The sequence below is a fragment of the Excalfactoria chinensis genome, chromosome 8 (assembly GCF_039878825.1).
Source record: "Excalfactoria chinensis isolate bCotChi1 chromosome 8, bCotChi1.hap2, whole genome shotgun sequence".
In the NCBI taxonomy this organism is placed as follows: Eukaryota; Metazoa; Chordata; class Aves; order Galliformes; family Phasianidae; genus Excalfactoria; species Excalfactoria chinensis.
In genome coordinates, this window is record NC_092832.1 from 18,962,236 (window position 1) to 18,987,985 (window position 25,750).

At 61.1% G+C, this 25,750-nt stretch overlaps 1 protein-coding gene across 3 annotated transcripts; it reads right to left on the bottom strand.

The window, feature by feature from the left end:
• Nucleotides 1-267: 267 nt before the first annotated feature.
• SLC6A9 (solute carrier family 6 member 9) lies at nucleotides 268-14,382 on the bottom strand. 3 transcript variants are annotated; one of them, XM_072343916.1, is made up of 14 exons: nucleotides 14,243-14,382; nucleotides 12,098-12,223; nucleotides 5,391-5,547; nucleotides 5,147-5,278; nucleotides 4,309-4,561; nucleotides 4,104-4,236; nucleotides 3,694-3,828; nucleotides 3,514-3,617; nucleotides 3,208-3,445; nucleotides 2,946-3,080; nucleotides 2,477-2,576; nucleotides 2,267-2,367; nucleotides 1,984-2,154; nucleotides 268-1,793 (listed from the first exon to the last, which is right to left on the bottom strand). In XM_072343916.1, the coding sequence occupies exons 2-14, from the start codon at nucleotides 12,125-12,127 to the stop codon at nucleotides 1,581-1,583; spliced, it is 1,902 nt and encodes a 633-aa protein (XP_072200017.1). In that variant the 5' UTR covers nucleotides 12,128-12,223; nucleotides 14,243-14,382; the 3' UTR covers nucleotides 268-1,580. The 3 variants fall into 3 exon arrangements, with proteins under 3 accessions (XP_072200017.1, XP_072200018.1, XP_072200016.1); XM_072343917.1 differs by lacking the exons at nucleotides 12,098-12,223; nucleotides 14,243-14,382 and adding an exon at nucleotides 5,703-5,786; XM_072343915.1 differs by lacking the exons at nucleotides 12,098-12,223; nucleotides 14,243-14,382 and having other exon boundaries at nucleotides 5,391-5,691.
• Nucleotides 14,383-25,750: the final 11,368 nt, after the last annotated feature.

Here is a 25,750-nt window from a genome sequence, read left to right on the forward strand (position 1 = left end):
AGCCACAGTCTGTAGCTGCAAGTCAAGGTGGGGCACAGCCCCTGCATCCAGCCAGCCAGGGGCTGTGGGACAAGGTCCTGCTTTCTGCCCTCCCCGCCCTCAGAGCTGGCCCCTCCTTGGTGTCACCTTTCCTGCAGAGGGCCCTGCTACCCATCCTGGCTGCTCAGTGTTACCCACCCGAGGGGGAAAGAATGCAGCCAAGGGAAGCGATCTGCTCCTACTGTCCCCTTCCCCGGGTCCCCAAGAAAAGGCACAGCAGGACACGGACACAGGAATATAAATCTCATTAAAATCTAGGATACTTTAGAAGTCTACACCGGGAGAGACACTGGCACAGGCAGCGCTACCCAGGGACGCGCGCGTTATTGCTAACAATTAGAGGTGAACAGTAGCGTCGTGACACATGGGGCAGGGCATGGGCACCATGCAGGAAACCACACCTCTCCGCCGCATCTGACGGGGGTCGGGGCTCGGGGCGGGTCCACGGGAGCTGGAACATCCTTGCTGGGGCTCAGCGCCCTGCTGCCCCTCGCCGTATCCCCACCGCGCTGCATCCCCGCGCGAGTCTCAGGGCACGGGGAGCACGGCGCTGGCTGGCAGGGGAGCGGCTGGGGTGGGAAGGGTCCCATCCTCCCCCAAACCGAGAGCTACAGCACTTCGGCTGTAGTTGGAAGACAGATTGAAAATCGCCTGGCCTTCCCAGCGCATCCTGCTCCACTAATACTGTTTGGGGACAAAGCGTACCCAAAAGATGGCTCGGAGCGAGTGGGCCGCCTCAGCCCTCCACACCTCCCTTGGTACCTCTCGCTAGCAGCAGCTGAGGGCCAGTCCACCCTGCTCCCCCTTAGCACCATGGAAGGTCCCCAGCCCACGCCAGGCAGCGGGGCCACCAGGCACCCACGCTGCCCATGGCTGCACCCAGCTTTGCTGGGACACCCGCAGCCCCCAGCACGGGGTGTGCTGCATGGACGGGGTTGTGCACACCCTGTGTGTGCAATGCACAGTGTGCCTCCTGCACAGCTGCAGGTACTGAGTGTGCGTGCCCATGTGCGTGGGGTATGTACTCACCCGCACGCACGTGTGCCTTAAGTGCTTGTACCATGCGCTGCTGGTGCAGGCAGCGTGCTCACCCCATTCCCCCCAGTGCTCCATGCACCGCTGGGGGGTCCCTGCCGCATCACCCCCTGCCACCATGGCCCTGCGGGACCAAGCCCAGGAGATTTGTGTCCTATCCCAGGTACAGTGCCCCCATAGTGTCCCCACTCCCACCCGGTGCCCTCTCCACCTGCGCGGCCTGAGGGTGCCAGTCCCCTGCAAAGTGCTTCTGGCTCCCGGCCCTCCCGGGGCTGTGCCCTCTCCTCTCTCGTCCCAGCATCGCACATTAAGGTTACCGTAAACATGGGGGTTAACAAACGCCACAGAGGGGAGGGGGTTAACCGGAGAGGAGGTCGGGGGTCTCGGGGACGGTCGCTGAGAGCCCCCCGCCATCCGGTGCGGCCTGGAGCCAGGCTCCGCCAGCGGAAGGTGCGAAAGTGTCACCGCGCGGGAGGGGTTAGAGGGGGTGCGGGGATGGCGGGGGGTCACAGTCTGGAGTCCTGGCTGTGAGCAGAGCCGTTGCTGCCCTGTGCGGGGGACGCAGCCACGGCCTCGTTCCGTGCTTTCTCCGGGTGCAGGGGCTGCACCTCCAGGTGGGACTCGGTGGAGGGGCTGAATACTGGGGCGTAGCGCCCGCTGCGGTGCTCTGCCAGCGCTGGGCCCCAGTCCTTGCTTGCCTTGGTTGCGTTTTTCAAGCGCTAGAGAGAAACAGAGATGATGGGGGACAAGGTCAGCATCACCATCACACCTGGCACCAGCCGCCCCAGCAGCCCCCATCCATCCCATGGGTGCTGCCTGCACACAGTGGGATGCTGAAAGCTCCAGGGTAAGGGACAGCCTTGTGGGTAGCCCCTAGGTGGGACATGGGGACTGGCCTCGGTCACCCACCTCCAGTAGCGTGTCCCCCTCAGAGTGGCACACTTTGTAGATGGCGTAGATAGGGATGCAGATGACTGAAGAAAGTGCCATGAGGAAACCGATGCTGATGGCCCAGGTAGGATAGACGTACTCGTTGTAGGAAATGGGTCGGTACTGGATCACTGTGAAGACCAGGATGAACTGGGGAGGGACAGGCAGGATCAGCTGTTGCGGAGCAGCCAGCCCCGCTCTGTGCCCCCCACACCTGCGCCCCACCTCCCACAGCCCCATATCCCCTGGTCGCGATGCTCACAAAGATGATGGCAGGTGAGATGAAGCGCCAGCAGATCTGGAAGAAGAGCGGCGGTGGGAAGCCCAGCATCATCTCAATGTCCTTAAAGTAGTTGCGGTGCCCTGTGGGGACAGGTGACTGTCAGCCCCCATGATGGGACCCTCGCGCATGGCACACCTCAAACTGCTGGCACGCAGGAAACCACTAACTGGGCAGTCATGGGAAACCTACCGTAGATGTACATGATGGCAACGCACATGATGCAAGAGATGACGACCAGGGAGAAGCTGGCAGCGTAGTTGTCCATCAGCAGCAGCCAATAGATGCCCGCCTGTGAGAGGGATGCGTTGGAGTGGCACCTCCATAGCAACACCCCATCTGGGTTCCACCACAGTTGGCATGGCAACAGCAAGCCCTGGGTGTCACTACCACCATGGGCTGTCACGGCAACAAGGCAATCACCAATAGCACTGTTATGGCAATGGCCAGTTGCCACTGCTGACATGACAGCAAGCCAGGAAACACTGTAAGCTCTGGTGTGGCACCAGTGCCACCATGGTCACACAGCAACACCAGGCCACAAGAACCAAAAGTGGTGGTTACAGCAATGGTGCTGATTTAGTCCACTGTGTCAACACGGTAAGGTCACCATGGCAGTGGTGCGGGCCCCTGTCCCTGTTGGTACCTTAAGACACTCTACCTGTGTGGTGAGTGGGATGCCCAGCAGGAAGCCTGCCACAGCCACCCCCAGTGTCACAAAGGTCTTCCTGCGGATGATCCATTCATTGCCCACCTCATCCACAATGGCTGTGACCAGCGTCTCCAGTAGGCAGAACTGTGTGTGGGCAGAGAGGGCAGCGTGTCAGCTGGGAACCACCACCCCACCCCAGCGCATCACCCTGGCCTCATCACGTCACTCCAGCTGCACCATGTCACCTTCGCCCCACCACCCTGTGCTGTACCTGTGTGCCCAGCCCCAGGAGGATGAGCATGAAGAAGAAGAGGATGGACCAGAGTGGAGAAATAGGCAATAGGGTGAGGGCCTCAGGATAGGCGACGAAGGCCAAGCCGGGGCCATGGTCAGCCACCTTGGAGATATCCACACCCAGGTGGTTGGCCATGAAGCCCAGGATGGAGAAGATGACAAAGCCGGCGTAGACGCTGGTGGCGCAGTTGGTGATGCTGATGATGATGCTGTCCCTGTTGGAAGAGATGGGTCAGGGCCGACGGTGGGGTTGGACAGCAGCGGAGGGCCGTGTGGCACTCACCGGTAGCAGTTGTTGTGGAACTTGTTGTAGGAGGCCATGGTGATGAGCCCACCCCAGGCACAGCCCAGCGAGTAGAAGATCTGCGAGGCTGCGTCACCCCACACCTGCACCCAAGGAAAGGGTCAGCACCAGCACCATGCCACAGACCCCTCACCCCCACCGCTCCTCAATCCTGCTCACCTTGGCATCGAGGATCTTGTCCCACTGTGGGGTCAGGTAGTACATGATGCCAGTGAGGGCCCCTTCCAGTGTGATGCCGCGCACGAAGAGGATGGTGAGCACCACATAGGGGAAAGTGGCCGTGAAGTACACCACCTGTGGGGAGGGATCTTAGTGGATGGGGCCATGGGCAGAAGGATGGGGCTCTGGGCCAAGGGTTGGTGGGGCTATGGACCATGGAAGGAGTGCCCATGACCACACGGGAAGAGCTGTGCCCAGAAGGGGCATGGCCACATCTGCAACGGGAGACACATTCCCGACAGAGGAAGGGCTGCAAGCAAAGGATGCACAGCCAAGCACAGAGGGATGTGGCCATGGGGGCACGGTCATGCCCAGAAGGATGCATGGCCTAGAGGGGGAGCAGGTGGTACCTTCCCCGAGGACTTGACGCCCTTGATGAGGCAGAGGAAGACGACAACCCAGGAGACGCCGAGGCAGCCCAGGAGGGGCAGCCGCACCTCACCCAGGTTCCCGATGTCATCTGAGAGGTTGAGCACGTACCTCCTGTAGGGGGAGACAGTGAGGTCAGCAGGGCTCCATCGCCACTACCCACTACCTGTCCTCCCCCCCCAGTACCTCCAGTACTCCTTGCTGGGGCTGGTGCGCTTCTGGGTGGCATTGAAGAGGCGGGTGAGGTTGACAGCAGCATGGCTGGAGAGGTTCCCATCCAACACCCCCACACAGTCGGGCGTGTTCCAGGGGTTGCTGCAGTACGTCCAGGGCAGCACACGCGTCATGGACACAAAGAAGTAGTAGAAGGCAATACAGATCACCACGTTGTAGTAGATCCCGATGTATGTGGACACCACCATCATCCCGTAGCCCACGCCTGGGAACAGCACCGGGGAGGGGTGAGCGGCACGGCACAGGCAGCATGGGCAGTCATGGCTGGGGGCGGGTGGCAATAGGGTGAGAAACATGCAGGATGCGGGGTCTTCCTTAGGGCATATGGGGTGTAGTGCTTGCAAGGCTGCAGGCAACCCCTTGTGGTCTGCAGAGCTGGAGGCTGGAACAGCCATGGTAACTCAGGGGCTGCAGGAACCTGGACAGTGCCATGCTACAACACGGAAATGCACCGTGAGTCAGGCACACCATGGTTGTTCACATACCTCTATGGGGATGGCACGAGGCAGCCACGTGTGGCACGTGCAGGGATGTGTGTGTAATGCTGCAGGGAATGCTCGTGTGCAAGGTGTGCAGAATTGCCAGGAAGGCTGTGTGCAGGGGGTGCAGCATGCCCTGGGGGTTGCACAGGGAACCTGTGCGATGTAAGCAGCGTGTGTGTGTGTGTGTGCACAGGCAGTGCCATACAAGGCACAGAGGGCTGCGAAAGCTGTAGGTGCCTGAGTGTGGCTGTACATCGTGCAGGAGCTGTGTGCAGGGCACACACTGGTGGGGACGGGCAGCCCCTTACCTTTGAACATGGGGCTGACCCTCCAGACGCCAAGACAGCCCTGGCTGGCGAATTGCCCGAAGGAGAGCTCCATGAAGAAGAGAGGGATGCCACAGAACACCAACATGATGAAGTAGGGGAACATGAAGGCACCTGGCAGGCACAAACCGCAGTGTGAGCAGGCAGCACCCTGCACCCCCCCAGCACAGCTCAGCAGCCGCAGCCCCCTTGGGCCCTCCAAACCCCCTTCCCCCATAACACCCACCTCCCCCATTGCGGTAGCAGAGGTACGGGAAGCGCCAGACGTTGCCCAGCCCCACGGCGTAGCCCACGCTGGTCAGCACGAACTCGATCTGGTTGCCCCAGTTGCCACGTTTGACGCTCTTGTCCTGCTTACTGCGCTCTCCGGGCACGGCGCCGTTCTGCGGAGAGATGCCATGGGGAGCCTCAGCTGGGGGGGGCACCCTTACTGGCCCCATTGAAGGGGTGACAGCCGCTGAGAGGGGCTGGGTGGCCCCCTGCATCCATCCCCAGCATGGGCTGCCCTGTGCCGGCACCCCCCCCACCATGCACGCACAGTGCCAAGGAGCGGGGGGGAAGCCCCCCCTGCCCCACGCCAGCCCCGATGAATAGCTCTCCCCGGAGCCCGGCTGCAGGGAAGGAAGAGCCTGCAAGTCATACAAAGCAGGCTCGGGCGCCTGAGCACAAAGGCACCTCTGTTCCAGTTCCCCCACCCCTCGCGCCTGACAAGAGGGGCCCTGCTGGGTGGCCACTGCCCATGGCTGGTGGGGACCAACAGACCCCCTGGGCTGCGCCACGAGGCGGGAGCCCCAGGATGGGAGTGGGGTGCAGTGGTGGCAACACACAGGGGCTCCCCCCACCCCAGGAAAGGTGTTCTGGAGCAGCTGCCATCCTGTGCAGGATGGACAGCCCCTGAGCCCAGTGTTCCTTACCATAGGGTGCTGAGTGGGGGGAGAAGGGGGGCACAATGATGGGGTGCAAGAATGGGAGCTTTGTGCAGGCTGCGACAATGCCAGCTCACACTGGGGATGATGACAACAAAGGGGACAACAAAGGAAATGGGTGCCCATCACATCCAGTGGAGATGGCACCCGTGGCCGTGGGCTCACACCAACATCCTGGGTTGAGAGCAGGCGATGCTTCAGAGGACCGTGATGCACCTCCAAATCCTCCCACCTCACCTAAAGCTGGACAGCGGGCATATGGGATGGGAGCAGCGCGGGATGCTGGGTTCTGCACCCCCCCCATGCCCCCTGCCATCTCCAAGCAGGGCCACAAATGGAGCCGTCGCTTCGGATCTGCTCACGCCGGCGGGGTGCGGGCAGCAGGCGCGGTGCACCAAACCGTGTCATTCGATTAGGGCCGGCGCAGGCGGGACGTGATGCCCGGCGACTCCGGCACCGCGCTGCCAAACAAAGCCATCTGCTGCGAGCGGGGCCTGCACGCGCCGGGGGCGGCGGGGGGGCTGAGGAGGCAGTGGGATGTGCAGGAGTGCCATGGGGGTGATTTGGGGTCGGGATATAGGGGCGATATGCTGGCTGCGCCCAGCCAGGACACCGGAGTACCCATGCCCATGGTACCCCTCAGATGTCCCTGCATCGCTCATTGGTACTGGGTGAGAGGATCTGGATCGGGGTGGGGGTTCTCTCATTGGGCCCTGGAGGTCCCCACGTGTGGGGTGGCACTGTCCCCACACTAGGGTGCATTTGAGCAGGTTGATCCTATTGGGAAGCTCTGACAGTGCCGCTGAGATGCCTGCACTAACAAGCCTTGCTCAGTTTAATGAACAGTGCAGCTGGCAGAGGGGGGGCAGCACTCCAGCCTCAACGGGAACAGGTTTTGGGGGAGGTCGGGGGGAGGAGGGTGCTGCACGAATCCAGTACAACCAAGTGCCCAAAGGGGACCTCAGCCCCATCTAAAAGCTGGGAGGTCTGTCCGCTCTACTCCCTCTGCTTGGGTGACCCTCACCTGCTGCCCCTATGGGACACCCCAATGTTAAGGCACCCGGCACCACTGCACTGAGAGCATTGGTCCTGGCTCTGCAGCACAGGGCTTGGGCACACGTGTCCCCAATAAAATGACAGCCACACGTGTGCCCATGCATGCACACGTGTGCACACACATGCATGCTCACCCATCAGCCCACTACAAGCACCCCCCCAGTCTAGGAAGGTTACCCTGTCCTTTACACTCATTAACCACCCAGCTGCATGGCATAAAGGGGCGACCCAAATGCCTGCAAGACGAGCCTCCTCCCGACTTCACACTGTAGGTTTGGGATGCTACATGGGGCAAGGAAGCAGGATTCTACTCCTACTCCCGAATTTTTCTATGGATGTGCAGCCCCAAGTGCATACACAGAAGGGACCCCAAGCATTTGGGGTGTACAGGGCACCCTCATTCCCGGGGATGCATGGTTAAAGCATTGCTGGGTCCTACAGTGCGGGCACCATCCATCACAGTGCCTGGCACTGTAGCCTTTTTCATGCTAAGCAGCGCTGCCGCTCACAATGGCAGCTTGGCTGGGGTGCCCGGATGCCCCCCACATCCCAAAGGGGCCATCCCTTCCTCTTGATTTATAGCTGGGAAGCCAATGGCTGCGGGGGAGTCCTTCCGGCAACGGGGGTCACGTGGGGAGGAGGTGTCCCCGTGGGGCAATGAGTGGAGGCAGAGCACCTGGGGACCTCACTGTATTTGCTTTGTGGTTTCCCACGATATATATTAAATCGTCTCCATGGGGGTATGCCAGTCCACGAGAAACACCCATGAGGCACCTGCCTTATCAGCCTCATCTGGGTTGGGGTAGGGAGAGGGGGCAGCTTGTATCTAAGTGCCCTCATTGGGTGCCAAGGCTGCTTCAGTGCCAAGCAGGGTGTCAGACACCCCCCTGATGTCGTTAGTCTGACACCACTGCCAGGCTGTGTAGGGCTGGAGCTGCCAGAAGGTATACATAGCTCTTACTTGCTCGCAGCAGCCACAGCAGCATTACTAAGGCTTCCCCAAGGATAAGCAGGGCAGCCCCCACCCTGGGGAAGGATCTCCAGGGATGGGGTGACTCAGAAAAGGGTCCCAGGAGCAGAGGGATGGAGCCAATGGGAAAGAGATTTTCTTAGTGCCCTCACCCACCAGCTGGGACTCCTGGGTGCCGATGGAAGAGGGGCACCCTATAATTACCCCAGGTACCCAGGCCCTGCTCTCACCTCCCCACTGACCTGCTGGCAGGGACGGGGTGTTCCCACTTGCCCTTGGCTGTCACCTGGGGGGCCAGGCAGGCCGGCTCCGTGCGACCCCATCTCCATCAGCACCTCTGGCTCCTGCACAGCAGCAGCTGCTTGCCTGCGTCCCCCTTCCCGCTGCCTCCAGCACTTGGCATCACGTCCCACTCAGCCCCTTTGCCCACAAGCCATGCCCCCGCCAGTCAGGGGGGCAGGAAAGGGAGGCACAGCGTGCAGCTCACATCCTGCTTAATGAGGCCTCATTAGTGGGGTCCAGCTGTTTGCAGCAGGCACGCTCCAGCAGGCAGAGCTGCCCTCCCTGCGGGATTCATCCTGCCCACGCAGCCTCTGGCTCCTTCCCACACCGCAGCACTGGCCACGTCCCCTCACTGTCCCTCATGTGCTGGCTTGTTCCCATGCTCCCAGCCCCAAACAGATGTTCCGGCCCAGTTCCCATCACAGGGATGCCATTCAGCCTCACACCCCCACCCCACGTGTGTGGGCACACCTGGGACCTGGTACAGCCCAACATGGGGATGGGGCACTGGAACAAGCCTGCCCGGTGGCACAGCCCCAGCCTGGTCCCACGCCACCTCATCCGAACGTCATCCAACATCATGGGGTCTCTACAGCCATCGTCACAAGGTCGCTGCCCTGAGGGGGGACCATCTGGCAAGAGGGCTGCACCACAAGCCTCCCTACCACCCAGGCACCGCACAGCCCCACTGCTCAACTCTCAGCCCCACGCTGCCCAGGGTGGGCCGGGACCCTCAGCAAGGTGCTGCATCTCATGGGGAGCCCCACGGCGATGCCCAGGGTGTCCCAGCTGCTCACAGCTTTGCACCACGGCTGGGGAGCGCAGCCAAGGCGGCAGCAAGGCGTGATGGTGTGCTGAAGGCAGGGGGACGGGCGGGCTCTTTCAGGAGACCATCTGCGGTCCGGGCAGCAGCAGCTGCGGGCGTACACGTGAAAGGCACACGTGTGTGGGGCGGGCACTCGGCTCCCAACACTGCATCCTGTGCTTGTCCCCATCCCCATCCTGCTTGGGATGCTCCCAGGCCGGGGGATGTCCCTTAGTGCCAGCCCTTGTAGCAGGGACAGAGCGACTCTGCCAAGCTCTCCACATGCAGCTGGGCATCCCCTGCAAGGTGGATGCTCCCCACAAGAGCAACCCTGGTTCTGCTGCAATGCTACGTGCAGACCACTTTGTGCCATCACCACATGTCTTTCTCTGGGCACCCTCTGTGTCCCCCTCACCCCACACAGCGTCCCTCAGTCGGTCATTGCCAACATGTCCCATGCTGAATCACAAGAGTGGCGTGGCAAGAGCAGACACCTGGTGGCACCTGCAGCCCTGTACCAGCTGATAGGAGCATCAGGGTCCTCCTGCCCCCGTAGCTCCTGGCCACCCCAACCCCAAGCCAGGCACCCAGGGTAAGGACAGCGCCTGGGGACCAACCAGGTGCCACCATCCCTTAGCCAGGCACTCTGCACTGGAGCTGCCTTCCTCTGGCCCCATTCTCATGGCACGGACACGATTCTCCTGGGGCGCTCAGGCAGAAAAATCCCCCGCTGGCCCCCCCAGCTCTGCCCCTTGTTATTCCGGGAAGGGCTCCCACAGCCAAGAGCCACTTCCGCGGCTCCACACACTGCTGGCCCCCCTGCTTGGGACTGGCGGCACAGCGCTGCTGGGGGTGTCTGGGATGGGCAGGGCCCCTCCAGCTCCATAACACCAGCATGGTGCCAGTCGTGCCCCCCAAATGTGGGATGGCAGATGGAAGGGGCCCACCTGAGCCGCGCAGCCTCACCCCCAGCCCAAATGCTGCCTGGCCGTGCCAGCAAAGCTGCACTGCAAGTCAGGAGCCACTGGCACGGCTGGAGCCCAGACAAAGCGCTCTGGCAAGAACAAAACAAAATGTCCTTAAAGGACAGACGGGGAGAGGCTGTCACCCCCCTGTTCGGCCACACAGGGACTGAACCAGCTGCTGGAGCTGCCCTGCATCCTATTGCCTGTCGGGCACCCACCGCCCAACAGCACAGCATTCCCATCATACCAGGACTGCCAGGTGAGCACAGACCCCAACCCACAGGTGTTGAAAGTGAGGCACTGCTGCACGTCCTGCCATGGAGAGCTTCAGCCATCTCTGTCACCCCGTCCTCCCCCAGGGTGGGCACCCTGAACCCCATCATGCATCCTCCTGTCCTGGATGTTGTGCATGGCACAGGCACAACAGCATGATTGTGCCGTGGGACCCTGTCCGGTCACGGGAGCTGCACCTGCTGGCAGAGATTAGAGGGCAGGACCAGGGCAGCGCTTTGCCAGGCTGTTTGCACAGTGCTGGAGGCAGGCCAAGGAGATTAGCTCCCTTCCCCAATGACCCAGAAAGCTCCGCAGCCAAGGTCCTGTCCCGTAGCACCTCACCCCAGGGAGCTCACAGCTGGTCCAGCGCAGGGATGGTCCAGCAGCAGGGATGCTCCCATGCTCTCTGCTATCTTCCCAGTGCCACTGCACTCTGCATCCACCCAGCTAGGGATGCCCCTTGCTCCACAAATAAGGGAACAGAGCCTGTGGGACAAGGCTGTCAGCACAGCATGTGCCTTGCCCTGTGGTCACCCTTCTGTCCCCAGCACGCCCTGGCCCCGGGGTGAGCTGAGCAAGGACTTCCCAGCAGTAAGTCAAAGATTGATCAGGAGCAGGTGGGTGCTCCTGGTGCCAGGCTCACCCCACTGCATCACTAGGACTGCTCCAGTGAGGGCAAGGGACACGGCAGTGGCAGAGATGCATAGGGCTCGTGGCAATTGCACCCATGCACAGGTGCACCGATGCAGCTCAATAAGGAACAGCAGAGCCCTGACTGAGCCTGGTGATGTCTTCTGCACCTCCTTATTCCTAGCTGTGGCACAGCAGGAGGAGAGCTGGGGTCCTGCTGAGGGGCCACACCGGGACAAGCAGCATGGAGCCACACACACACGCGTGCTGCAAGTGCCTGCTGGAGCATGCCGCTCCCATGGCTCCCAGCTTCCCAGGGAAGTGCTGGCTATGGGCCCTCTGGCTGGAGCATGCAGCTATTTCAGGAAGCCCCCCAGGAAGGGCAGGGCTCTGCGATCATGCTGGCACCACAGCTCGGTTCTCATCTATTGGGGAAAAGGCAGAAGCCCAGCCCAGTGTGCGCTCACCTGCCAGATGCAGGATGCTCAGGGCAGCAGAGCTCCAGTTCCCTGTCCTTGTGACCAGGCAGGGACAGCAGTGATGGTCATGGGGCCATTGCACTGCACACACCTGCACCTGGACATCAGAGCTGTGCGCGGCAGGGCTGAGGACGGAGGATCGGTGCCCAGCCAGACCTGGCTGTGCCTACATCCTATCTCAGTGTGCACTGCCAGGCACAGACACCAGCAGGGAGGATGCTCAGGGTGACAGTCCCGCTCCCTACCACTGTAGGACCATATATCTGGCACAATGTGCTGTGGGTGCTCTTTGCTGGACTCAGAGCACGCACAGCTTTCCCGCCTTCATGTGGAGAGCTGATAAAGCAGCAGAACGCCTGAGCTGGGCGATAGCATCTCCAGGCACAGCAGGATGCCACACCCGGAGCCTCACGAGCAGCAAGTGATCGACCCTCAGCAGCTGCTCCAAGGAGCAGCCCGGCACCAAACCCCACAGCAGCCCTGGCGTCCCACTCCCTTGCTCTGGGTCCGGCGCAGGGTCTCCCAGTGCCCGCATCGCAGCACTCACCAGCAGCCCCTCGCTGCACTTCTCGGCCATCCCTGGAGGCTGGAGCGCAATGCCAGCTGCCCGCTGCAGGGTTCCGTCTCTCCGTCGCGCTGGCACTCACACGCTTCAATCCACTGTCAGAGCAAGCTGTGCAGAGGAGGGGAGAGAAAGCGAGAGGGACGTGACTGGTGGGGTGGGCACTTCCCCGCCCCAGACCCCCCCCAACCTCCATCCGGGAAGCTACGTGCCAGGGGGGCTGCCCTGTACCTGATTGCAGGGTAGTGAGGAGCGGAGCTGGGGTCCCTCCTCGCTCCCACCTCTCCAGCCCGTCCAAACCCCCCAGCACCGCCACGATCGCAGCTCCCAGGCCTTTCCCAAGAAGCGGCTTAAAGATTTACCCGCTGGGACAGACGACCTTGTGGGCAGCTGGCAGCTGGGTGGGCACTGGGGGCCCCGCACGCTGTCCCCCAGCAAGAGCCGGAGCTGAAGTGGCTGCAGTGGGTGGCAGAGCCGGGACTGGGCGCTGAGCGGGGCCAGCACAGGGCTCAGCTGCCGCAGAGAACACAGATGGGAACCGATTGCCTTCTGCCCTGGTGCGTCGCGGGCACGTGCGGCACAGGGGGGCTGAGCTGCGGGCTCCGCCAGGACCAGGTGCTGCTGCAGCAGGCGTGGGAGGGGGCTGCAGCCCCACAGACATTGCTTCTGTCCCACTCTTGGGGTGCTGAGGCCGGAGGGCACCTCGTTCAGACCACCCCAGGTCACTTATCCATGCAACAGCGCCGATTTGTGCAGATCTCACATTAGCACCCCGTGCCCTTGCTGGCTGGGAAAGGACCCCCAGTCTAGGGGTCTCCAACAGGGGCTGAGTACCCCATACTGCTGTGGGTCTACAGCAATCAGCAGAGGGGCACGAGGCCCTGAAGCCATCCAGAGAACGTGGGTGGCAAAGATAAAGGGCAGGAGGCCAGGGGACATGGGGCAAGCCCCCAGCCCTGGCTGCAGCCCCTCAGGCACAAGCAGGCTGCAGCTCACAGATACCACTGCCAAACCCCTCCCAGGGTGGACAGCATTTTCCAGGGGGGACAAAATACCGTCACTGTGAGGGGAGGGCAAGCCCTGCTCCCTGTGTGCCATGGGAATCTGTCGGAAGCGGGGGGCCAGTGGATAGATCTCCTTCCCACAGTGCACCTATCGCTACAAGCCAAAGGCTGCCCACCCTGCAGCCCGGGAACCCGTCACCTGTCTGTCACCAGAAAGGGCCCATGGGAAGGGCTGCCACTCCCCCAGGGGTCTGCCAGGCCCCGATAAGCCTGAGCTGGCTGGCTGTGCAGATGCTGTGGTTCGCCACTGAGCACCCCGCTAGCCAGGCATGGGACCGGCAGGGATGCACATCGCAGGGATGTGCCACCGTGCAGCATCCTCTGAGCACAGGGTGACCCAGGATGCTGTGACAGCCCAGAGCGCCCAGACGCCGAGACGGGATGGTGTCACACGGGGTCACATCGTGTCACCGCAGAACCCGGGTCACTCTCCCACGGGATGTGGCACCCGGGGGACCCAGCACGGCCGCTGCCACCTGCGAAGCCCTTTCCGCCAGCAGCATCCCCATCGCTGCCGGGACCCAACGGCAATACAGAGGCCGGCTCGCCCCGCACCCCACATCGAGCCCCGGCCGCGATGCGATGCGCCCGGTGCGGCACGGCGGCGGCGGCGGGGGGGCCCGGTTACATCAGCCGCCACGTGGTGGCTGCTCCGCCGTTCCGCCGCCCCGCCCCGGCACATGCCCGTGGAAAATTACCGCCAGCCCCCGGCCCCGCCACCGGCCCGGGCCGCCCCGCTCCCCGCTGCCCCCCCTCCGGTCCCCCGGCACCGCGCCGGGCGGCCCCGCGCCGCCCCTGCTCCGGGAGAGCAACAGATGCGGGACCGCCCCGCATCCCGCTGCCGCTATCCCGACGCCGGGGCCGCTCCCGGTACCGATCGCGGTGCCCCCGACCCCGCTGGGCCCCACCGCCTCCCCCGGCCCCGCAGCTTCCCCCAGCCCGACCGCCGCCCCCAGCCCCGCAACCTCCGGAGCCCCGCACTGGCGCGATCCCGCGCTCCAATCGCGGTTCTCTCGCCGCCACCGGGCCGAACCGAGCAACCGATGCCGGAGGTGCGCGCCCTTACCGTGCCCATGCCGCCGCCCGGCCCCTCCCGCCGCACCGGGTGGGCCCACGGAGGCGCCGCCGCGCCGCACCCGGTCCGCCGCCGGTACCGATACCGGTGAGCGCCAGGCCCAGCGCCCAGTGCCACCGCCGGTGCTGCCGAGTTAATGAAAGTTTGGAGGTCGGTGGGGGCTGGCACCGCCTCTCGCCCCCGCCGCCGCGCTCCGCCTCCCGGCGCCTCCGCGCTCCCCAGCGGTTTGCTCCGGTACCGGCACCGGGGGCAGCGGGGGCACCGGGCAGGCATAAACACGCGTGAACGCCCATGTACAACAATGCACATTCATGGTGAAGCATGCACACGCATGCACACGCATGCACATGTAGCCCTCAGGCTCGTGGGCCCCACGCAGGCTCATGCATGCAAACGTGGGCATGTGTGGGCCACACAGGCGCAGGCAGCCTCAGATGGGGCAAGCACACTCATGCATCCATTCACATCCAGCAGCGCGGCACAATACGGCACACTGGGAAGGGCGGTGGGAGCCAGCAGGGACGTGTGCAAGCAAGTAGCGTGACTGTGGTATAGATGTGTGTGCACATGTGTCCATGCATATGCGTGCTGCAGCAATTGTGTGTGCACATCTGTACATGTGTACTTACGTGTGCATGTGTGTACATGCATCTATAAACATGCATACACTAGTGTACTTCTGCACACATACGCAGACCTCTGCGCCTGTATGTGTGAATACATGCACGGACATATATGTGTGTGTAGAAGCACATGAGTGTGCACACATGTACCTACTGACAAATCTCTCCATGTGCATGTGTGCACATGTGTGTGCAGCCAGTGCTCGCCCCCGCAGCCCAGGCTCACCAGATGTTTCCAGTAAGGCATGACGGGTGCGCCTGGGGCTGTCCCTTGCCCGGCCCCTCACAGAGGCCTCCCCTTCCCTTCCCTCCCCTTCTCGACAGCTCCACTTATGCTGAGATGGGTGTCTGCATCCCAGCACCCTGCCCTGCACCCTGGCTCTCACTCAGCTTGCAAGGCCCCATGGAAACCCACAGCTTCTGCCTCAAACCACAGTTGTACCACCCCCACATCCCCATATCTCCGCATCCCCACTTCCCCATGTCCTCACATCCCCACGTCCCTTCTAGGGAGCATCCCTTACCTGGCCCTGCACCGAGCTGTGCTATCCCTGCAGGTCGCTTCCTGCTTAAGGAAATCCCCGGCATGGGATGGGGCAGAGGCAGGGCATCAGTGGGGTGTGGGCAGCAATGGGAGGGGGTTCCAGGGTGTCCGCTGTCTACCCAGCGCCCTGCACCCACACACTGCTGGGGGCTGCAAGGATGGGAGATGGCGCGTCACTTCGTCAGTGCTTTCGTTTTGCAAGTGCAGCAGAGCCGGACCCACATCACCCATAGCAGGAAGGGGAAGGAGGCAGTGAAACCAGCGGGTGCTCAGGTCCTCCCACACCCTCACAGCACCTGCGCATGGCTGCTCCACACCAGACATCGTGGAGCCTGTGGGCAGCATCGTACCTGGCTGCACCTGGATTCAAATGCAGCATCTCACATCTGGCATCCCACGTCCCAAATGCAGCAACCTGTGCCTGTCATCCTGTCGGAAGCAAGACCAGGATATAGCTCCCACCCCTGTCCAGTGGTGTGCAGGATGGATGCAAGCCCTGACTTCTGCTCACATCCTCTTTGCTCATCGCTCTCCACCAGGCAGGAATTGTCCTCCAAACCCCACTTTCTCCAGGCCCCCATCCCCTCCCACCTTTGTCATCCATCCTCTGGTCTGACCAGTGGTGGGAGTGGCTCCATAGCACCCCTCTCCTCTCCTCTCCTCTCCTCTCCTCTCCTCTCCTCTCCTCTCCTCTCCTCTCCTCTCCTCTCCTCTCCTCTCCTCTCCTCTCCTCTCCTCTCCTCTCCTCTCCTCTCCTCTCCTCTCCTCTTCTCTCCTCTCCTCTCCTCATCTCCATGGGTGCTGTTTCCTGGGGAACTGTGGTTGGGTGAATGCGGGCAGAGATCCAGAGGGGTGAAAGGTGTGGAGGAAGTACCAGCTCCTGGCACCCATCAGCAGGCTGGGCTGGCCGAGAGGACAGCAGCTGTTGGAGATTTCCATCACAGCAGGCCTGCAGCACAGGGCTGCAAAGATCCCTTAGTGCTTGGAGCCACGGGGTGTCCAGGAGCTTCTGCTTGAGTTTCTGGGTGCCACACATGCAGTGGAACAAAGCACAGCCCCTGTGTGCCCAGCACAGAGATGGGCTGTGCATAACCAGGGCTGCATCACAGCATACTCTCCCAGCACTGCCATGATGGTCCATCACCAAAACCAACCCCATTTCTTTTCAACCAAGCCTTGGAAGGGGCTCCCAGCTGCCCAGGCTGTGGGCTGGTAACCACATACTGTCGTCCTGGTCCCCCAGCTCCCTGATGGACCCTGAAGAGGGACTGGGCAATCAAGGAATGAACTCCGCCATTGGGATGGGAGACCCCCCAGCAGCCCCCAGGGTGTGCAGACCCCATACAAGGCTGCTGCAGCAGCTGACAAGGCTCTGTAACTCTGATGATGACACAGCCCACTTAGCATCATCAGGAAGGACCCAACCAGAGGAATAGGGGAAGCCCCAGGAAAAACCCTGCTCCTCTTTCTTCTCATCTTTTGTTTCTGCCCTACATGTCCTCCTTATCCTGCCCAGTGCACGGAAAAGAGGTGCTGGTTCATGACAGCATGGTCCCACAGCTCCAGCAATGGGATCGGAGCTGCCAGAGAGCACCCAAACCATCCCTAATCTGCCACTTAGTGGGAACACACCCCTTAAGGAGCTGGCATGGGGGGCAATGTCATCACCCTGAGCTGCCAGCTCCTCACACCTCAGTCCCGTGTCCTCACTGCATTACCCTGCGCTCCACTCCCCTGCCTTGCCTCACCCTGCCTTGGGCTGTGCCAGCAGCTCACCCCCCGGGCTGCACGATTCAGCCAAGTGCTGCGGTCTGGGCAAGTGCCAGGCAGGCGAGTGCCGCGGGGCTGGGAGGAAGCACCAGGGGCACCCTGACGCCGTTGGTGTCCCCAGCAGCGCAGCCACAGCTCCTGGGGACTTTCCACTCGGTGTCTGCTCGTGGCATGGAAAAAACCCTCGCAGAATATCCAGCCTGCTCCAACAAACAGGGAGGTGTTTGAGCAACCCCCCGTGACACTCCGGGTTTCATGGTGATGAGAAAAGGAGCCGTCCCACTGTGCTGCCCCGTGCTGCCCCGTGCTGCCCTCCCTACCTTGGCTGCACGCAACACCCAGCTTGTGTTTCACCCTGCAGACATGCACCCTGCGGGACTGCCCCAAGTGCAGACAAGGGCTGCATTGCTGGGAGCTGAAGTTTGGTTGAGGGTCCCACAGCCGCTGTTCCTCCTTCTGCCCAGCTGGGAGGGACGGAGCTGAGCATCACCCACACCAGCTGCAGCAAGCTGCCTCATACCTGGGACGTGGCTGTTTGCTGGGTGCAGGGCGCTGGAGACCCCCACAATCCAGTGAAGCAGCCCTGTCCCTACTGCAGCCCGATCTCTGCACTGTAGCAAGCACGACAGCTGGGGTGCCTTGGGCTGCCCAAAATAGCTGTCCCTTCTCCCCCCGCTGCCTGGCCGCTGGCAGCTCTCCCAAGACAGCGCCCTGCGGACCTGGAGCAGCTGGAGACGGCTGCTGCCCCGCTGCTGTGCTCAACTCATCACCCCGCTGCTGGCCGTGGGGCACCCCGGGGTGGGATGAATGGGCACTGCCCCGAGGACTGAGCACCAAGCAAAGCCCTGCCCCAGCACACCCATGGGTGCTCTGTCCAGCAGGGTGTGTGGGTGCCTGGCAAAGCTGCAGCCATGGAGGATGTTCAGTGACGCAGTTCTCTGGTGATGCCCGTCTCCTCCGCATCCTCAAGGCAGTGAAGAGGAATGCTCCTCCCATGGTGCTCCATCCTGCGTGACACGGGGCTTTCACTTCCCCATGGGACACACACACAGCTGATATTCACGCAGCCCTCTCTGCCATGTCATGCATCTGACCTGTGCTGAAATTCCCTGTGGGGAATTTGGCTGAGAGAGACTGGGGCTGGAGCATGGCACCGAGCAGAGGGGATGCAGCAGCACTAAAAAGGATGACCGGGAAGTAGCTTAACTTCCAGTGGTTCTGACACCCTGCTCCAAAGCGAGTGCTGGAATGGTCCTGCCCAGGAGATCTTCATTCCAGGAGTCAGTGACCTGTGTACTAGTTGCCCTGGGCAGGCTCAGACCCGTGCTGTGGGTTTCCCCTGGTTGTGGGATAGGCTGGGCCACGTTATGGGAAAGAGAGCATGCCTTGAGCTCCCTCTCAGTGCCGAGTTGTTACTTATTTCTTCTATGAAAATTGGGTAACAGCTGAAGTGACCAAAAGCACAGGCCTGGGGGGGCCGTGGGGCTGCAGCGGGGCTGTGTGCGGTCACGTTTCCGCCAGCCTGATCGCACAAGAGGAGTGGGGTCCGTGATCCTCCCGGAGTGGGGCCGGGTGCCCGGTGCCCCCGGTGGCGGAGGGCAGCGCAGCAGCCGAGCTCCCTCTGCGGGCAGCTTCTGCTCACTGCACCCGGTTGAACGAGCGGCCGAGCCGGATTTTCTTCTCCCTTCAGGGCTGGTCACAGCGGATAACATCCAAATGTCCCCTCTTTGTGCTTCTGGGTGTCCCCAAGCATGAAAACAAGTGCCTTTGCCTTGTGCCCAAGGACAAGCACCCTGAGGGGCACGGCCAGGCTCTGCTCCCTATGCCCACCCTGACCAGCCCAGCCAATCGTCTTCACAGCTCCTGATGTGACTTGGCAGCAGTAGGCAAAAGGGGGACAGAGGGGACAGCCAGGCTGGGAGGGATGGCCAAGGCTGTGGGAGCCCCCCCGTGTGCACGGCCCTTGTGGGCTGATCTAGTCCTGAGCTGAGAAGGTGGCAGTTTGGGAGGGAGGTGGTGGTGAAGGAGTCAGAGGTTGTGGGATCGCCTCGTGGCAACAAGACGTTGTCAGTCCAAAGCTACGGGATCCATTTGTGAACGAGGAGTTCGCTTGGTGGGGACACCGGGAGATGTCCCGGTGGGATGCTGGGGAGGCCAAGGCTGTGGAGCCGGGGCTGCACCCGGTGCTACGACCAGCAGAGGGGGACAGACACCGGGCGGGGATGCTCCTGGCAGCTCGGCTCGGCACAGCTCAGCTCTGCTCGGCACAGATCGGCTCTCGCTGAGCATTGCCCCCAGGACGAGCAGCTGAAAGGGACGCAAAGCTTATCTCGAGGTGATTTGGGGTCACGATAGATGCAGATCTGAAGTCCCCTCCCCTGGTGGCACCCCTGTCCCTGCTGCACAAGCAGCCCTGTCCATACACGATGGCAGCCTCAACCTGCCCTCCTTGAGAACTGCCACTGTCCTCACATCCACACCTTGCACCTTATGGTGAGTGCTGATCTCAACGTACAGCTGCTGTATGCCCAGTGCCCAGGCTGACACGGGCTGTGCCAGGAGCCCAGCCGCCAGCTCTGGATGGTGCTGGGTGTGTCCCCAGCTAAATTTAAAGGACTCTGCGGTATAAATATCCTCAGCTGTAAATAAACACAAAGGCTAGATGTTTATCAGGGCCTTCCTGGCAGCCTCTCTCCATCCAGCGTGCCGGGCATCCCGTGCTGTCACCATGATCCTCCCTGGGCTATACCCTCTGCCAGCAGCATGGCCAGGTCCTGTTGAACTTGATGAGAGCCCAAGGGCAGGGTCCTGTCCCTTGCCATAGCCTTGCCGTGATTCCACCGGGCTCTCAAGGGGAAGGTCAGGAGATGCTGACTCTGGCTACATGGCAGCAGGGAGCAGGGACGGCCTTGAGCCCTGTGCTGCTTGCTGTGGGGCTGTCACCCTGGCACTTGGCTGTGGCTGGTCCAGGGCACTGCCTGGCCCCAGGGCCCCCCTAGCACAGCCACCCCTGGGGACTTGTTCTGCTACCATGATAGTGGCCAACCTGCCACAGCTCTCTATCATCCAGATCCTAGTGCAGCCCTATGCTGCGTGAGCATCCCCCCACAAGAGCCATAGGGGTCCCTCTGCATAGGGGATGCAGCCTTGAGCAACACCCTCTGTGCCATGCCGTGAGGTGGCAATGGGGCATGCCAGGTACACTTGGCTGCACCTTGCAGAGGTGTGAAGGAAAACTGCTGGCATGTCAGCATCCGGTAAAAGTTCACCAGGATTTGCCTAGAGCCGGTCTTTGGCACTGGCAAACTGTTCCCGGCTGGCTTGCTGCTGTCTTCCTCACCATCTGCAGCCTGGGGTTAATGAGTAGCTGCAGGGTACACAACTGGAGGGTCATTAAACAGCAGTTGAACAAGATGGGGCTGCCAGCAGCACTTGAACAAAGGGGGTTGATTCACTGTTTGCCCTGCAACAATATTTACTGTGGACAGGAGTGAGGGAATGTTTGTGTGGGGCAGGACGGCGAGGTGACACGGGGACCTGTGGAGGAGGATGGATGGACATGCTGGGGACAGGGCTGTGTGATGTCCTCAGTCCTGGCCCAGGCTCCAGCAGTGCTTTGCATGGCACCACAGGGGGCTGGGAACTGCATGACATGCTGAGCTCTGCTCTTTGGTACCCACTCTTTGCCTGGGGCATCCTCATCCACCTGCCTCTACTGGGGTCAGGAGCCCAGGGGACACAAGCTTGTCATTACCTGTGCCCAGAGCCAGACCCCTGCCCTGCTAATCATACAGCTGGTCACTCTCATTCAATCCTGTTAAAGAGGAGCAGCAGGGGATCCCATTAGAGCCCAAATGACAGGTTGGGGCAGGGGGCTACTCTTCCTGGCTGGCTCCAGGCAAGCTTCAGTCATCAAGGTGAGGGCCTTCAAGGGACAAAGTGGGGGATAACAAGGGTGATGTGGGCTTGTTGGGGCCCTTGTGCCCTGTGCTGGCCTGGGTCCATCCCATCCTGACTCTGCCAGCACATCCAGGCTCACCAGTAGCCCCAAAGTCTTGGTCCCTAACTGCATCCTCACCATCTTGGTGCTGGCAAGGAGGGAGTGCTGGGCAGGCTGTGGGGGGCTGGGCAGGGAGAGGTTATGGCTGCAGTGGGATGCAGTTCCCAGGGCCTTCCCAGCAGGAGCTGGGGCTCATAAGCCCCAAAGAATGACAGGTATGGATAAGACAGTATTAGGAATGGAGAGTGAGCTCACCTGGGTTCATGCACCACAGGGCTCTATCTCTCCTCTAGCAGGCAGAGTCTGGCCTCACTTGCTCGGGAAGGAGACCCTGAGGTACAGCCTGGAACAGCCTGGGAGAGGACAATCCCAGGACAGCCACCTTGGCTATAGAGGAAACCTCCTGTGTGATGCCAGGGGGGTAGCACTGGCCAGGGAAAGAATTTGGCCAAAAGTCCAAAGGATAAACATCCTTGTGCTCACCTGCAGCCATCCCAACCCAGATCCCAGCCCCTGTCCTCCTGATGGGCTTCTCTCCTGTGCTCCAGCACCGGATGATGCCCATTCCAGAGCAACACAGATTCTCCCAGCACATCTTCCAGCAAGCAAACAGCACCCATGCTGCCCGCCTGGGCCTGACTCGCTGAGCCAGTCTGGCTGCCCCAACCACCCCTTAGAGCAGCAGCGGGTTTCTCCCTGCACCTCCTGTGACTCACTGCTTGTCCCAGAGCCAGTGCCCGTGGCCCCATTCCCCTACTGCCTCCCCAGCATCCCCCCGCTGTGGCATCATGCTGGGCAACACGGGCAGTAAGGTGGGATGCTGGAGCACGGTACATAGCCAGAGAGAGGGGCAAGGGCCACGGTGATGCGTCACCCCAGGAACTGGCCCATCTGGATGGGGAAGAGGCAGGTGCCAAGCAGCCATCCGGGAAATCACAGCAAGACCCGACATGACTGGCCTGACAGGCTGGGAAACTGCCGGAAAAATGACAGCCTGTGTGTCACGGCTTGGAGCCACCGCTCCTGGGAGAGGCACCAGGAACGACTCGGGGTGCACCCAAGTCACCTGCTTGCACGAGAGCCCGCGAGCTGCTGCGGAGCACACAGTGTGCACCAAGAGCAGCCACCAGTGACATCTGCCCCTGCTTTCACCCAGAGCAGGCAGGAGTGCACTGACAGCTCCTTACACTGAGCATCCCTGTGCACGTGTGCATACCTCCACGTGTTCCCTTCCACTCTCACCTGCACATCCCAAGCACACTGCACATCCACACATCCCAGCACATGCCCCCCATGTGTGCACACATAGCTGCACACCCCTCGCTCAGATTTGGACATGCTACATACCTACCTACTACATACATACATACGACATACATACTACATGCTGCACCCTACAATGCACACCCCATGAACACCCCCATGCCCCCACATGTCCCCTGTGCACCTCTTCCCCCCATCATGCTCTATACAGGGCAGTCAGGTGGGAGTTGCTTTCATGCATAGGGGGGCCCAGTGCCATACCAGGCCTCAGCAATGACTGTGTAGGTTTGCAGGGCAGATTTGGGACAAGTGGTGGGAAAGAGCTGGAGGAGCATGTGATAAAGTGTCCCAGGCACCATGATGGCTTGAGGGAGATCCCCCAGCCCTCAGTCAGGGCGTAAGGCAGCACTGGGTCATCAGAGCAGAGCGGAGCTCTGGGGACACCCCTAGCTTCTTTGTGACCCCTTCCAGGCATCTCCTCTCTCTCACCTCCTCTCTGAGGCCATCATTCATGCACTTCCCACCCAGTCCAGGGCATGGCCACAAGCCCCAGTGCCAGGGTGCTGAGCCTGCAGTGTGCCCCATGGGAATGCATTAAGGATGCAGGTAGCCCCGAGCAGGGCCGGGCTGGCTCCCAGCAGGGTGAGGTTGCTGGCAGCACCACTGTGCTCTTCGAAAGAGTCAGGGGCTGTGAGCCAAGGCAGAAAGCGGCAGCAAGGATGGCAGAGGGTGCAAACCTCATCCCCAGGCTGCTCAGGGCTAAGGGAGATCCTTTGACCCCCAAAAGGTCCTTCGCATGCATGCATGGCTGTGGGGCGCAAGCCTATTCCATGGGGTAGCGGGATCCCTCCCTGACCAAAGGCACGGAGCCACATGGGGCTGCTGGCATGGCCAAGGCTGGTTGAAGGCTTTGGCAAGGGCCATCTCAGTGACTCAGGGGTGGGAGGAATGTGGAAAATGCAGCTGGGCCACCGGGCCACGTGAGCAGCAGGCAGGGCCGGGCCTGTCAGCTCAGTGTGGCTGCTGTGCCGCGTGCGCCTGGCCATGCAGCCATGCTCAGCGGGCTGCGAGCGCTCTGCTGACGAGGCGGCACTGGGCCTCATTATGTGCGTGGGTCGCTGGGATGGGTTGAGTTCGCCCTCCTCTGCTGCATTGAGCAACTGCATGGCACAGAGCGGCCGCCCACACCAGCTGTTGGGGGACAGGGTGGTGGTGGCAGCTCCACTGGTGGTCCCCAGTGGCTGAACTAAAGCCTCTGGGCTTGTAGGGTGGCGGGTTGCGGGAAGGGAGGACACCAGCTTCAGGACATGCTCCTGCCATGCTGCCCATGTCCCCACCAGGCTCCAGACCCTGTTTCCAGCCCTCTCCAGCCACCTTTGTTCCTAAGCACACCTCATGCTGCTGGGAGCACAAAGGACCCGACCCTCCCAGTGTGTCCATTTGGAGGTGACGCAGCTTCCAAGCTTTCAGCCTGCATAGAACACAGCAGGATGGGCATGAGACAGCCCTAGAGACCAGTAGGAAGCCCTGGAGCACCAATATTGACGTGTGATGGTGCCTCCAGCCAGGGATGGAGAACACCCCAAGGAGCAGAGCGCAGCAATCCCTTGGAGCCCTGCCCTTCAAGTGCACCTGCGTGAGTCCCTGTGGGCAGGGTCCTAGAGGAAGCCAGGGGATTTAACGCTCCACAGAGAGAAAAAGGCTGTAGAGAAGTAGGTGTGTCTTTCCTGGAACATCCCAGGAGTGTGGGGCAGGACCCAGGCTGGCAACAGAAGCAGCAGTAGGGCAGCTGCAATCCAATTAACCACACAGTGCAGTCATCGGGCTGCTCAAGGCCATCAGTGCAATCAGAGGCAGAGGCCAAATTCAGGATGTGAAACACCAGTTTATTGCCATCTTCCCTTTCTCATGTGTCTGTGCTGAAGACTGCCTCCTGGATTGGGACCACATCCTGGAGGTCCAGAGGGCCATGTTTAGTGGGCACATTGGTGGTGGGTTGGGGTTGGACAAGGTGATCTTAGTGGTTTTCTCCAACTCTAATGATTCTATGAAATCCTGGGGGAAATGATCATGGGATGTTCACTTGCTTGATTCCATTTTACCAAAGGATGAATCAGGGAGGTGAAGTGCCCAGAGGCGGAGGGGCTCAGACAGCATGGAGCTGAGAGCATCCCCAGCACCATGGCATTGGGGCAACATTTGGAGGAGTCCAGGGTTACCTCCCAGTTCAGGTGCCTGGAAAGCAGGTTGAGAAGCATGAGGTGAAACCGTAGTGGGGATATGGGTGTCCATGAGCAGCGAAAGCCCAGAGTGCAGGAAACTGCGGGGTCAAAATGAGTCAGGTGCGAGTCACTGCGAAACAAAAGGTGAGACGCTGGGATAAGAAAGGGGGGTGAGTCAGAGTTTCCACATCTTCCAGATAGTGACCATGGGGGTGGCAAGGAGCCGCTGGGACCCCTCTCACATGGAACCAGAGCTGGAAGGGACAGCGGTGACACTCTGAAACCTCTGAGCCCCAGGAGCTTGGAGAGGTGATCTGTGCCTGCTGCCGCCCGTGCCTCCCATCCCGCGCTGCCTGCAGGGCATCAGGTGGTGGGAGGGGGAGGGGGTCCAGCATCCAGCCTGGGAACCGAGGCTGAGAGCTCGTGCCTTCTTGGAATCCTCTTGGAGTCTGTTTGAATGAAACAGGAGAGATTTCCCCCTTATTAGCGGGCTATTAATCACATTCTTTTGTTTTTTTCTTTTCTTTTCTTTTTTTTTTTTTTCAAACGGAGCTATTGCACAACAGGTTGAGTAATAGCCTAATAACAGGCTGTAAATCTCAGTTTGCTCTCCGGGAGATTACAGATGTTAATAACAGATAATGACCCACAACTCACGAGGAGCTCCTTTCAGCCCTCCCCTTTGATCCTTCTGCTCTGCCCCTCGCTTTATCCAGCTCCCAGGATGCTTGCAGGGAACCCCCCCAAAAATGCAAGCAGATAGCAAACACCCCCAAGCCTAACACCCAGCCCAGCTTGCCAGATCCCGGCTTTTTGGGTCCTCAAATGCAAACACTGATTAATGTGGCCTGTGGGAGCTCAACTCCTCTAGCCCTAAACCTGCTGCTGGGGGTGTTCCCTGCCCCACATGGCTGCTTGCTGCTCAGTTGTATTTGCTTTGGGGATTTCTGCAGCCACCCTGCAGTGTTGGCAGCCCCATGTCCACGCTCCATGTGACTAATCCCCTGGAAATGCCCCCATTGTGGGATCCCACCCAGAGCAGACATTCATGTCCCACCAGAAGGTATGATGCCAACC

What these genes read in the sequence shown, in the direction of transcription:
- SLC6A9 (XM_072343915.1), bottom strand. Translation starts at nt 5,649, where the DNA reads ATGCAGGGGGCCACCCAGCCCCTCTCAGCGGCTGTCACCCCTTCAATG. An exon ending in CTGCTACCGCAATGGGGGAG is followed by an intron (nt 5,279 to 5,390) that starts GTGGGTGTTATG and finishes TGTGCCTGCCAG; the next exon opens with GTGCCTTCATGTTCCCCTAC. An exon ending in GCATCCCACTCACCACACAG is followed by an intron (nt 2,577 to 2,945) that starts GTAGAGTGTCTT and finishes TCCCTCTCACAG; the next exon opens with GCGGGCATCTATTGGCTGCT.